At 38.9% G+C, this 14,204-nt stretch overlaps 1 protein-coding gene across 16 annotated transcripts in view; it reads left to right on the forward strand.

Annotated features, from left to right (window-relative positions):
- Positions 1-14,204, forward strand: part of TNRC6B (trinucleotide repeat containing adaptor 6B) — a 146,072-nt gene that overhangs the window by 118,219 nt on the left and 13,649 nt on the right. For 11 of the 16 annotated variants that reach the window (XM_080392986.1, XM_080392994.1, XM_080392999.1 and 8 more), the window contains 8 exons: positions 2,592-2,740; positions 6,331-6,456; positions 7,516-7,647; positions 8,183-8,278; positions 8,502-8,679; positions 9,087-9,221; positions 9,424-9,600; positions 11,844-11,951. In XM_080392986.1, coding sequence (XP_080249112.1) covers positions 2,592-2,740; positions 6,331-6,456; positions 7,516-7,647; positions 8,183-8,278; positions 8,502-8,679; positions 9,087-9,221; positions 9,424-9,600; positions 11,844-11,951 — 1,101 coding nt within the window. Of the gene's footprint in view, positions 1-2,591; positions 2,741-3,925; positions 4,097-6,330; positions 6,457-7,515; positions 7,648-8,182; positions 8,279-8,501; positions 8,680-9,086; positions 9,222-9,423; positions 9,601-11,843; positions 11,952-14,204 lie in introns of all 16 variants that reach the window. The other 5 variants (XM_080392987.1, XM_080392996.1, XM_080392998.1 and 2 more) reach the window with 3 other exon arrangements.

The raw sequence follows: 14,204 nt of genomic DNA on the forward strand, positions 1-14,204 counted from the left end.
GAACACCTCACTATCTAAGCGCATGTCGTTGCTCAGTAGGCTTGGATGATGTAAATTTATGGTAAAGGTGTAAAACCAGTATCTTTAAATGTTTTTGGTTTCGTGGTCAAGCAGAAAACATGTTGCAAAAGGATTTTTTTCCCCGTTTGGGTTACCCCACTGGATGTATGTATTTTCACCACGTTGAGTCTCCTGTTTGCAAATGTTTAAGGTAACTTTGCTCAACAGCAGTTTCTGTCTCCTCTCTCCCAGTACAGGATCACATTATACAAAATTTTGTATGAAATTCAGGGTTTTTTTCTTTTAAGCTGCATGGTGGTGGAGATCTACTTAATAGAGGGTTTTACCTCACTAGGGTGTGTGTATGTCATCTTCCAAGCTCTTACTTCATTTTGCATTTTTCATGGTGTTTCTCACAGCTGTTAATAGTGGGAAAAATCCATGGACTGATTGGGGTGTCTTCTTTCATGAAGATGGTTGGACTTTTAACCTGATCTGCATTTCTGCATGTAGAGGATGTGGGGCTTTCTATTTATTCATGCACAAGTTGTTCTGGCCTACTGCAGAGGGTAAAATTCGAAGTTTTCAGATTTTAATAGTTGTCTTTGTTACTATGTGAGGTAAAGCTAGTAGTCTTCAGCCACCTGTATTAGGTATAGCTTTTGTTGTCAAGTGCAAAAGACACTCACTTGACAGGTTTCAAGATTGCATTAGAATTTATTTATCCCATTCATAGAAAATTCTATCATCTGTCTTAGCAAGGCCTTGTTTATATTGAAATTAAAGCAGCTGCCTCAGCACTAAGTGGCATGCATATCTATGCTTGAAGCCTTTAAAGGTGCTATTTAATGCTGTACATGTTATTTAACAGGCTGTTTTACAAGGCATCATTCAGTAATGTTTGAGGAGTTGATTGGTCCGTCAGGATAACTGAAGAGACAAAAGGGTGTTTCTTCAGCTTAGTCATCTAATGTTGGCATTGACCCAATTTCATTTCAGATATGATGCAACTCTGTCTTGCTTTCAGTTTCTTTTCAAGCAGCTAACGGACAGGGCTTCCTGTCTGGAATTGAAGCCTTTTGGTAGAGTGTATTGCTGGCATTGTGTGTAGTGGTTAGATGTAGGTATTGACAGGATTGAGATGTACGTGACGTTTTATGTGACTGCTTTTGCAGAGCCAGTTCTAGCTTTTTAGGATATGTTAGAAAGGGATGAGCTCATTCAGGTCAGTGTGACTGCAGTTACAAGCCAAGATATGTATGTTATTTGTCAAGTGTTTTTGTGATAAACAATGTTGAAGGCAACTGAGAAGTTGAAGCTGGATCAACTTCGAAAGCTGTGCCAGCAAGAAAAACCCATGTAATTAGTGGTTGATTTCATAAGTTCTTGGCAATAACATACCTTTGAATATTAATAGTTTGTGATTGGACATTAAGAAGCAATGCTGGCTTTGAGAATCTTTTTTGAGGAACAGATAAGTATTTTTAAGGTATCTGGGTGATTAGCTGTGCCCCATTTGCTAAAGACGTAAGTGTTTTGTCAGTGGTAGGTTAGGATATCTATCACCAACTTCCTTTGGAAGAGTCATAGATTTTAACTGTGGTGACAGGTTTTTTAAACTGTTCTTGGAAAGGCTCTCTGTGTTACTAAACAAAATTACTTAAAACTAAAAATACTAGTAGAGCTCATTTCTATCACATTGTCCATGTTTTAAAATGATGATGTTTTCCAAGTGCTTCAACATAACAACATGTATCTGATAATTTACAGGTGCCAAATATGACCAAAAAAATTGTTCTTTGGCAGCAGTTCATTGTGTAAGGTAGAAAACTTCTTCAGTCAGCACTTGGCTGATGATAAGCTTGTAGAGAAAGATGATGTCTTGTTCACGGTGTATGCTACATTTTGATCTTCTGTTATTAACGTATCTTCCTCGCATTCCACCAGATTACTCACTAAACAAAGGTAGGAGACTGTAGGGGATGTTGGAAAAGCATCTCTGTTACTGGTTGTATAATCATTGCATACAGGCTGAGGGGGAGATTGGTTGCCTGTCTGGAAGTTGGGCTGTACCACGTGGTCTGTGGTGGTGAAAAATTCACGTGGCTGTAGGAGACTTGTGATCAAATCGTGTGTGTGGTTTTGCAGTTTGAGAATTCTTTTGTCAATGCCAGACCTGGTGAAGGCTAAGCAGAATATATGGAGACCTGAAATAGTGGTGTCTATATAGATACTGAATACCAGTAAGTAACAGTATGAGTTTTGGAAGACATTGGGCATTTTGTACGAATGAATATCAGTAGTTGAACAGCGCTGCTGCAGAAGTGCATATGTTTATATCTGTACATAAATTCTGAGAAATCTTTCACATTAAACTCTCTAAACGAAATTGGCTTTCCCAGTCTTCAAAATGAACCTGCCTACTTTCATTTTTCGGCACTTCTAATAGCAAATGTAGCTATGCTATATTAGAAGACAGATCTAATTTAAACCCTTATCTTAAAGATACTTTCTTTGGCTGTAAACCTGCTGTCAGGAAACATGGTAGAGATTATTTGCACTAATGTAGTCATCTTTCCTCTATTTTACAGGTGGTCTCCCAGATAAGAAGTTTGATGTAGATAAACGAGCCATGAATCTCGGGGATTTTAATGACATGATGAGAAAGGATCGGTCTGGGTTCCGTCCACCTAATTCCAAAGACATGGGAACCACAGATAGTGGGCCTTATTTTGAGAAGGTGAGAGAAATATCCTTAGATAAATTAATATCAACCTCTATGTTCGAGGTCCCAGTTTTTACCCTACTCCTTTGGAAGTACTAAAAATTTGGTAACCTTGGACAAACTCAATAATAAAAGGTGTGTGGGAGTAGAATGAATGTGTATAAAAAAAGAGGTGGCAGATGCACATAGACAAACTAAATTACCTGGGGAGAATGAGGCTTTTGGTTTTAGAGCAGACTGCTTTTAATATGGACAGTAAGAAATTCTTTTGTTTTTCTTGGAAGAGTAAACTACTGGTAACAATTAAATTCATTATAGGTTTCATCACAGTGATTCTTTTGGCTACTGACTACAATCATCTACTGTTTAAAAAAAAATTGGTTTAGTTTTAAGTAAACATAAGTAATCACAGTCTTCCAAATTTTTTCTGCTTTTACGTCTGTTGTTTATTGGAAACACCCTTTCTAAATTCTTCAACCCCTTATGCTGTATGTCCATGTGCTGTAAGCTTCTGTATGACATCTGTTCTCTGTGACATCTGTTGTATGTTATGGTAGTGTTTCTTTCATATTCTTGCCTATTTTAAGTAGAAGTTTTCACTGTCACTATCAATCATTAATCACTTCACATTATGAATTGGAGAGTGTCCAATAGGTTCAGAATGCTTTAAGGTTTTTATTTTTAATACAGTTTAAGTTTATCACATGTAAAATGAAAAAGAAACTTGTTTTTCAAATTCTGAAGGTGTGTTACTGTCAAATAATTATTTCTAACTTCTCCATTTTGGTATAACAGGCCAAAACCCAGTTTTGTTAACTCCCTCTGGTGGCGTAATTAATCATTACCACTAGCAGAGCTAATGCATTCCTAACAAATTATGTTCATAGGTTTGTGCTAACATTAGGAATTCATTCAAGATTTGTTTGTTTCTGTAGTTTGGTAATGGCCACTGTCACAAACAAATCTCACGAGAGTTCAAAATGTATTTTTAAAAAGAAACCTTTAGGAATTGATTGATTTATCTCCTCGGACCAAAATCTTTAATTGTCAAGTGATCATTTGAGTCAGAAATTTTGTCCTTGTAATTGCTATTACAAATTAACTTTGCTTCTTCCTAGTCACTCACCGTCCCTCTTTCTCTCCTCTTACGTTCTGTTGCTTCACTAACCAACTCCTGCTGTTGGCTAACTGCTGCTTCAGCTGACTTTGCCTTTCTCCAATCAAGATGGGTGCCTTGGGGATGAGGCTCCCTGCTCTCCCTTCTCCCCTTCTCCCAGCTACAAGCTGTCTCCCTCTGGTTCCACACTATCCAACGTCGGCCTTGGGGCAATCGGCTCAGGGCTCAGTCCCCAAAACTTCGCTGCTAGACAAGTAAGCAGGCCACCTTATAAGATGCATTGTTATAAAGCTGCAACCTGGGCTTAATCCTGGTTAGTTGGTTGCTTGCATTTGTTTTTCTACTAAATAAATTAATATTGTTAATGGAAATTTCAGCTATTATCAGGCCACTGAGAATCAATCCACTTTGGCTTCTAAGATCAAAATGTATTCTGTCTGGTTTTCTTGGCCTCTTCCTTCCTGAATCACAGTGCAGCAGCAGACAGATGTGCTTTTCAGAAGTCATGAAATTAGTGGCAGCCTTTATATTGTAATCGGTGTTTTAAAACTCAGAGGCTGCTGATTTGCCCCACCACCCGTCAACAGTGAATTTTTCCAGACTCCACCTGATGACCTTCTATGTAGAAATGTGCCTTTAAAAAATTGCAATCGTTTTGCATTGTGCTTGTTCCCTTCTCCCTTCCCCACAGCTCAAAGAAAGGAGCTTCAGAAGCTCTTGAAGGAGCAGTATTTTTGTTCTGTATATGGGGGAATAGTGGGGAAGAAATGAAGTGGTTAACTGCAGTTTGGAAGAATTTCTGACCCCATTAGGTTTTGTGTTAATGCTTGATGAAAATGTTGCAGGAATACTAGGAAACAAAAGACCAGATCCTAAGTATTGCAGCTGGACTGGCTGATGTAGTCACATGCAGTGTTTCTTTGTGTTGTCTTTCTGTTTATATGTGGCACAACTGGTGTTGAACATCAGATTAAGTCCAAAATTTGAAGGCATGTTCTTGGGTTTGGTGTGCAGAACTCTGTTCAGCTTTAGGGAGGGTTGAAAGCGTAGGTGCAGCTTCAAGCCTGTCACATTTTAATGTGTAGTTGACCCCAGACAGTTCTTTACAGAATATATACTCTTGTCTTTGGGGGTTTTTGTTTATCCTCCTACATGCTTAGTATGATACCTTGAGTTGCTTCTGAAAGAGAAGATACATGAAGGAAGTAAAATGTGATGCAGGTGGATTAGGCAATCCATAATGCTGCCAGTATAGCAGAAGGATGAGAGACTTCTGATTCAGCAAAAGGGTAGTGGAAGATGCACGCTTATGGTGGAAGCGAGGCGAAGTTTATGAAATCCTAGTATATAAGAGAAGGGAAGGTTTTTGAGAAGGCCTGCACAATCTCAGTTTGGAAGAATCATGAATTTATGTTGGGTACAGCAGTGCTGGCATGGAGAGGAATAACAGAGAATGATGGCTGAGGGATGGAAAATGTATTGATTTAGAACCCCAGGTATCTGAGGATCATAAACATCCTGATACACAGCAGGAGGTGGGAAGTTCTAAGGGTCTTGAAAAGGAAAGGACAGAAGCATGGCACATAAGGACCTTCTAAGAGTACAAGCTTCAGCTTTTAGAAGAAACAGCATGCAAATGTTAGTGTAGGTCACTGTCCACAACATTTCCTGTGGCTTTTCTTGAAAGATTTTACAAATAAAGACAGTCTGCTCAGAGACTGTAATAGTGAAACAAATCACAAATTTTCTTTGGTCTTTTTCATGCAGTAGGGTTTATTACAGAATTTGCTTATAAAACAGTAAATACTTCTCATTAAAAAAACCTCAAACAGCAAGTATTCTTGTGTTAGAAAATAAATAACTGGGAGGAAAAAAAACCCAAAACCTTTTTTCTCACTTGAAAGTTTTCTTCCTCTTCAGTTTAGTTAAAAAGGGAAAAGAAACACAACCCAATCCAGAATGCTTACGTTTTCATATCAGAAGGAAATTTTTAAATAAAATTTTAGAATTCTAACTTCAGTTAGTGAAAGGCCTGCAGAGGAAGTAATAGGCTTATGAGTGATATCTCAACAACCTACTCAGAAAAAGTACCTGACTTAGCTAAAATGATGACCCAAAACTCTTGATACAGTCTTGCCATACTTCTAAGCCAGTAGAATGTTTTTTTTGAGTGTGGTGTTTGTACTCCCGAGTTTCCATTTCCCAACACATAAAGAGCAAAATATAAAACATCAGCTTTGTCATGTACTTTGAAATGTGGGTAAACATGACTCTTCAATGTAGAGGAGAAAGAGCCTGCGTCTTGAAAATGTAGTACGGCAGTTTTAACCCAGGTAGAATACTACTGATATAGGGCAAATATTTTAGTAATTCTAAGGGTACTCTGTTTAAGTCAGCACTTGCCTCATTGTTATTGATATGCAGTTAATAGCATAGAAATCCATTATCCTGAAAGATTCATCTTCTCACTACTGCTTTAATTTTATAGGGTGGCAATCATGGTTTGTTTGGAAACAGCACAGCACAATCGAGGGGCATGCACACACCAGTGCAGCCACTAAATCCTTCCCCCAATATCCGGGCGCAAGTGCCTCCCCAATTTCTTTCTCCCCAGGTAAGGAATTTATAGTAACTGGTTACTTGTAAAAGCAGAGCTACAGCCTTCAGAGCACGTTGTTGAGGCTACTTATACATCTATCTTAGTCTGGAATTGATGTTAAGAAATTGAAAACTTAGATAAGGTAAATTATAATTTGCAGTTGAAAGTGCTTAAAGCTCAGTACAGAAGGATTAGCCTTCTTTCTTATTCCAAGACAGCTGATGGTAAATGTTCACTATCAGTATTTTTAAACCTAAAAGTGGATTCAGGAATCCTGTGTCTTACATAGGCGTGTGCAAAGTATTCTGAAAACAATAGAAAAAAATGAAATCTGGAAGTTTTTCTGAAGTATGGCAGGTTGCTTCATGTTTTTTCAAGTGGTCTAGTCCTGTACTTCTTGGCCCCCTGAAAGAGAGGATGAAGGGCTACACGTTGCATTTACATTGCAGAGCTCTTAAGACCTCAGGGTCTCCAAATGCACAAGTTTACATTTCGCTTTGGACTTGGTGAAGACTTGTGGAGATTCTCTTGAATTCTACAAGTAGTACTTGTGCACTACTCTCAAGTAATGCAGGGAGAAATGGGAGGATTCTTCTCCACCTACTCCTGTCTTTTACTGTAGCTTATTCAGCATACAAAGAGATTAACTCTTTCTGTGAAGTACTGTTTCTTTGCTCCAGTGACTGCCTGAATGCCTTTCTTTTCCTTTGTCAAGCAGTACATTTTTGTAGCGTGATAGTGCAGTACTGTGATTACTGGTTAGCTGCATATATATCAGCATTTTAATTTAGTGCCATCTCTAGCAACCAGTTGGTTGGGGGAGGAACCTTTGTGTGTGTGTGTCTGCATCTGCACATGTAATACTGTATACTGTCAATCAAATGAGGTATTCACTCTGCTTAAGTCATAGATTGTGCATGTTTAAATGTGATGTGTTAATAAATCTGTAATGTCTTTCCCACAACACCATTAAAAATTGGTGTCATACCTATTCTTTTATAGAAACACTACTACTTCATCATCTTTTCTCATAGCAGTGCATTTCTTGAGGATATGTAACTGGTTTCCATGCAGGTTTCGGCCTCCATGCTCAAACAGTTTCCCAACAGTGGTTTGAATCCTGGTCTTTTCAATATGGGTCCCCAGCTTTCTCCACAACAGATTGCCATGCTGAGCCAGCTTCCACAGATTCCCCAGTTTCAATTAGTAAGTAGCTAGTAATCTTGTGGGGTAGGCTGTTTACAAATCGTCTGCTGAAAGAGTTTTCTTTTGATGCTTGTTCTAATTCTGTTCTGTTCTACTGATCCTGTATTATTTTTGTCTAAATATTCCCTGTTTGTTATACAGGAAAATACAGCCCTGTTAGAGGGCAGCAGTTAAACTAAGCAGGACTTTGTAATTATTGTGAATGTTGCAGTGGTTTAGTAATGATTCTAAGCAATGTCTTTGTGCAGAAGCAGTTGTTTGTTGATTTTTAATGACGTTTTCTTTAGATGTTAGTCATAGTGACAGTAATAAAGCGGGTACTAATAACAGTGTTGCATGATGTTACATTAGAAACAAATGAAGGTTATGGTATTCTTCTGATGTTTTCATTGTCACATTTTATTTTAAGTGTGTGGAATGAGAAACAGTTTACCTAAGTTCTGAGCAAGTATTTGTTAGTGAGTAGCTCTTGGCAATTCTGTTTTACTTGAGGAGCTCTGTATTTTCACTTTTCCCACCCCCACTTATTTTGTAGGCATGTCAGCTCCTCCTCCAGCAGCAGCAGCAGCAGCAGCTGTTACAGAGCCAGAGGAAGTTATCTCAAGCTGTGCGACAGCAGCAGGAGCAACAGGTGTGGCACTGTTTCTGTCAGTCATATAAAGTATAAAGTGTGCTGGGAAAATGCAACCTGCAGCGAAAATGGTGCTGGTTTTAATAATGTCATCTGCCCTCTTCAGATTGCACTTTTCAGAGAGCAAGGACCTTTGGTCCTCTTTCAAGTCCACTGTTCGTTCATGTTTACTGGAATTCTGTATTACAGTATAGGATATGTAATCCCAGTTTTTTTCTTGCAGATTGCTCGTATGGTGAGTGCCCTTCAGCAGCAGCAGCAGCAGAGGCAGCCTGGCATGAAGCATTCACCATCCCACCCTGTTGGGCCTAAGCCACATTTAGACAGCATGGTACCCAATCCTTTGAATGTGGGTCTCTCAGATTTACAGACCAAAGGGCAAATACCTGGATACGGTTCAGGTAAGTGCTTTGTGGAAAGAAGTTTGGTGCATTGTCTGTAGTTACATATTAATATGGTAATTACATTTACCATATTAGCCAGTTACGTCTGGGTCCAGAAATGAGTAATTTATTTATAAGCATTAGAGCAAAGGTTAGGACAAGTGTCAACTCTTGATCAATTATTTTTCATTAACATGGGAAGAAGAGAAACCTAATAGCAAAGTGTATCTTGGTGGCACACTGACCTAGCAAGCTTATCTGGAAGTTGCTTCTTGAACATGTAATTTGCTTCTGTTGATATTTTTTCTTTTGTCTTTTTTTTTTTTTTTTTTTTACCTTTCTTACGAACACACTGACTCACTGTTCAAAGATACTTAAACCAAAAAGCGCAAATGACAGTGTAGATTTGTTTGTTTGTTTCACAGGCTTTGGCTCAGGTGGCATGGATTATGGCATGGTGGGAGGGAAAGAGGCTGGAACAGAATCCCGCTTTAAGCAGTGGACTATGATGGAAGGGCTGCCCTCTGTGGCTTCACAAGATGCCAATATGCACAAAAATGGTGAGAAGGGGACTGGCTATTTCGGGAATGCCCTTGCAGTATCATCTTGCCAGAAGTGAAATAGCTCAGATAAAACTATGCTTGAACTTAGTGAATGTCTAACCTCACCAGTATGCATCTTAAATATTTTTTGTTTTGGTATACCATACTCATAAAGATCCCAACCTTTCCTGGGTGTAAATGTATGTTTTTAATGCTTCAGGTGCAATAGTGCCCCCTGGAAAGGCTCGCGGAGGATCGCCCTACAACCAGTTTGACATAATTCAGGGCGACCCACTAGGTGGCCATGCCGGCCCTGCTGGTGATAGTTGGTTACCTGCCAAATCTCCACCAACGAACAAGATTGGAAGCAAATCCAGCAACGCCAGCTGGCCTCCAGGTATTACATAAGGGTAGGGGTTAGTCCTAGCTTTAGATTAGATATGCTGGGACCTTTCCTCATCATACTACTTAAATAACCGCTCTAAGGAAAATATTTGCTTGACCTCTCTCAGTTTTTAAATTTCTTCCACATTAAATCAGAACATAAGTGTTGAATTTCCAGTAACAAAATTGCTGGGCAAAGTATGAACTGACTGCTGAATTTCCTGAATGGAATTTGGTTTTTCTTAGATGAATTCTTAGGTTCTGTAGTTTGGTGACTTTACACTCAGAAATTTTCATGAGAACACTTGTTCACAGAGTACACAATACCAGCTTCCTCCTCTTGTATTGATTACTTATTTGAGTTTGTGTTAGGCTGACACAGTGTATAAATTCTGATTGATAGTGTAGAATCAGAAAGCAGCTGATGTGAAAGCTTGTTTTTTGTGATGGTAGGAACAGGATTTTGTTATGTTTTATATTTTATGTAGCATGAACTTTTCTCCTGGCAGTTGTTCACAAATACGAGGATCCATTGTGTACCACAAGGTTTCTTTTGCCAGCAGTATTGGTGCATTATGTATACGATGTGTCTGCTATGCTATTGTGGCTCACCTTTGCTCATGTCATGTAAAGGATAGAAGAGTGTTGCCATGTTTCAGTACTGCTCAGCAATCTTGTAGCTTGATTAGAAGTCTCTTGCTTTTTGGATTATGGGCAGTAGCACATCCTTTAAGTCTTCTAGATTGTTCACTGGCAGAATTTTATCTTTTCTCTAGAAAACTCAAGTATCTAGGAAACGCACATAATTTTCTGTATAAACTGTTCATTAAACAGTGGTGTCCTTGAAGTTGCATGGATTAATCACCAGTGCTGTTCAGCAAATAGCGGATGCTGTGATATTTCACACACACACACATATACCCTGCTTGGAAGACTCCCACATTCCAGGAAAACATTACTACTGCAAATCCTCTGCTGTGTATCCCCTCAAGCACATAAAAGTAAAGGTGCAGGTACATCTCTTGGGTAAACAAGTAGCACAAACCTTGCATCAGAAAGTCTAGGAATCTCGGTGACAGGTACAACTTCAAAAACCTTTTCAGAAACCTACAAAAAGTAAAGTTTTTTATGTGGGAACCCCTCAATGTCTTAACTCCGGCAAGAAGATATTTTCTGATGAGCTAAGAGAGTTAAAGAATTAGTTATCTCAAGAACATCTGCACACTGACAACATTTCACACCACTGACTGCTCTCTGTAGAGGTGTATTTGTCTGGTTGTTAATTACTGAGCTTCTTGGGTTGGAGTTACGTTCATAATGCCAGAACCCCCAAAATGTAATTTTTTTTCTCAGGACCTCTCATAGACTCATTGTTGCTGAACTTGTTTCTTTAGTCACCATTCCCATGTATAATACTGAGAAGCACAGTGCTGCTTGGAATGTTAGGAGAGAGATGTGAGTATCTGCTCTGGCGTGTTTCTGGGTTTTGCAGCCCACCACTGGCTCTGGCAAGATTCTTGTTACCAGAAGGCTGTTAAAAAGTGAGAAGCTGAACAGCTTACTCTTTGCACCTCGTTGATACCTTAGAACTTCCTTAGTGATACCTGCAGTCCCACTGTCAGTGATAAGTAAGATTTTGGTTGTTGCTGACTGCCTCACCACCGTGAGAGGATAACTGGAGTTCACAAATCCTGAACATAATCTCTCTACTGAGATCATCAGTACCCTCCATGATTTCTTGTGTAAATGAGTAGCCCATGACTCTGACTACAGATGTCATGTAACAGTTGATGGGTTTTAACATGTGGCTTTTATGCAACTGTTGCTGTATTGCTAGCCTTCTCTTAGGAGGCTAAGAGACATATACTGGGACAAGTATTCCTGTCCCATAACCATCAGCCACTTAAGCTGTTTCATAACCTCTCTAACTTAGTGGCTTCCTTAAGAAGGAAATCTTGGCTGAAATCATGATCCACCTTATCAACATCCCTGATGAAGAATAAAGACCCGAAATTATTTTACACCGTATTCTTTTTTCTCTGCAAGCTTGTAGATGTGACTACCACTGTCAATTCCTGGCATGGAGATACAATTTTTCTTCCTAGTATTGCACAATAAGCTGTTAAATGAAAATGAGTTTACAAGAGAAAGCCTCTTGAAATAGGTGCATTTTTCCTTTGAATGAATACAGTGGTCACTCAGCATTCGCCCTGACTACACCTTTCACATTTTCCTCCTAAATGCCATCTGCTGCAGAAATTCTGCCGTTCAAGAGAGCAGTATTGTTCAGCACAAAGATAAATGAAGTGGTGCCCAATCAAACTGATATCACAACTGGAGGCGAGAGCAAGTTTTGCTGCATTGGTGAGAACTATCTCTTTTGGTTATGTCACACAGACTTGTGTACCTAGGTAATACTAGACTGTAATTTTCTTGTTCAGGAGCAGTTCAGTCACACACTCCAGGCAAACTGACCAGGATGTGTCAGGGTTTTCCTAAAAATCCTATGTTTTGAACTTTTTGGGAGGACCTTTCAAATATCAATGGAGAAATGCACTTCATGTTTTCTTTACTGTTTAGAAATAAAGTGCATGCCTGTAGGGAGAGTTGGAGATTGTGCATGAGAATAACTGTCAGTACCAAAGGATAGTTTGGGAATTTGTCAGTATGCTGAAGTTCAAGAAAATTCTTCTCCAGGCCAGGACTGTATTGATGAGTGAGTATGTTTATATACAGTACGCCTAATCTTTGGAGCATTGTTTAAATAATGCTGGACTTTTTTTGATGAGCGCTTACTGTGCACTTAATTTTGAGTCTTACCAATTCACAGAAATCTTTACAAAGGCAAGACTTGTACTTGACTTTTTTTTTTTTTTTTTTTTTGGCAAACAAGTTTTAATTTCGAGTTCCAAACCTGTGTTCATGGATTCTTCATCTCAGAACGGAGAAGATCTTTTGACTAGACCCAAGAACTGCATTGCTTGTTCTTTAAGCGTAAGATGGTCCTGTTTGTCAGAGGATTGCAGTAGTTTGGCAGTAGCTGAGCAGATTCCATCCTTGACACAATGCTGGTTGCTCGTACTTTAGAAATACTGATACCTAGTATCCTAGATTATTTTATTGAGTTACTAAAGATTGGGAGATGTGACTGAGGCTTACAAAAATCACAAAGGCGGTGGACAAGATAAGCACAGAATTGTAATTCTATGAATCCTGTAGCACAGGAACGATAGTGCAAATGCTGGCCTTAAGAGGATATAAACTTCAAATAGGTGAGAGTTTGTTTATTTTCCATCAGGATTGGTGAACTGGAATGTTGTTGCTTTTAGAGCTTCTGGAGACAGATGGTATTAGCCATTTGAAACAGTGATTGGATAAACTGATGGAAAAACAGTTTCACAAACAGGTGCTAGCAGATAGGGGGCATTTCTGACATCCTAGATAGAAAGAACATGGATGCTGGGAGAGTATGAGGGCAGTAGCTACAGATAGTGGCCAGGTTTGTGTTTTGTCCCAAAATGGTGTAATGAGGGCTAGATGAACACAGTTCTGACCCACTGGGGCATTCTTAGGTCTTGTTTGAGATTCTCCTGCCAGTGCGTTATTACAAACTAATACTGCCCTTGCTGTGCCAGTTGTTTGAACCAGCAGTATCATATTTTCTTCTGTACTTGTCTGTGAAAGTCATACTCTTGGCTATGCATCTTCATTGTAAGTGACTGAAATGAGCACTTACATGCCAGATTCATCCTGCATGGTTTCATTCCAGAGAGCGTATCCTGGATCTTACTTTTAATCGTGCCTTTTTAATTACATTCAAATATTCTGTCATTACTTATTTCAGAACTTCAGGTTGGGAAAAAAGTATCACTCCATATCCTCAACTTGTATCTGCAAGGGATGAGTCTGCCACCTCGGCATTCTTTTCTCCTTTACGCAAACTGTCACATAGTATCTGAAGCTTCTTTATTTGTTTTTGTGTTTGGCAGTTTTGCTTTCTCATCACTGCTTCCAAAATTGTGACTGTAGTGTTTTATTCATTGAACATCTGCTCAGAGAAGGAGCCAAGTTACTGATCTTTCTTACAGTAACTGGAGTTTTTGTATGTTCATACTTTCTATAACTCATCCTCTTGTCTTAAAAACCTGGCATGCCTGGAGCTGTAGTTGAATGGAAGCTGAAGCATGATAAGTGTATTCTGTTTCGTTGTGAAGCATGAAGAATGTCAATAAATATATATATATATTGCTTTTACTACTAGATATCTCACCTTAGAATTACCTCAGTATTGTAAGTGTGTGTGTACCTACAGTGTAAAGTGTCAGATGTTGTGTTTACAAACTCTTAAGGTAGGTAGCCTTTCCTTGAGAAAGGCTTCTGCACACACACAGTATGTGTGCAGGGTCTAATCTTATAATATACAATCTTACAGATCTTTAAAAATATATATTATATTAAGGAATGGTAAAACTATTGAGTGTCAGCTGAATGTAGTAAGGCAGGAACAGTCAAAGGAATACCCTATGCACTTGTGCTTTTTTGGGATGTAGATTTGTATTAAGGTGCTAGAGCTAGTGTCATGGGAGGAAATGTGAAGTAATTTTAATTTTAAAAGTT

This window comes from Falco punctatus (assembly GCF_963210335.1).
Source record: "Falco punctatus genome assembly, chromosome: 6".
NCBI lineage: Eukaryota > Metazoa > Chordata > Aves > Falconiformes > Falconidae > Falco > Falco punctatus.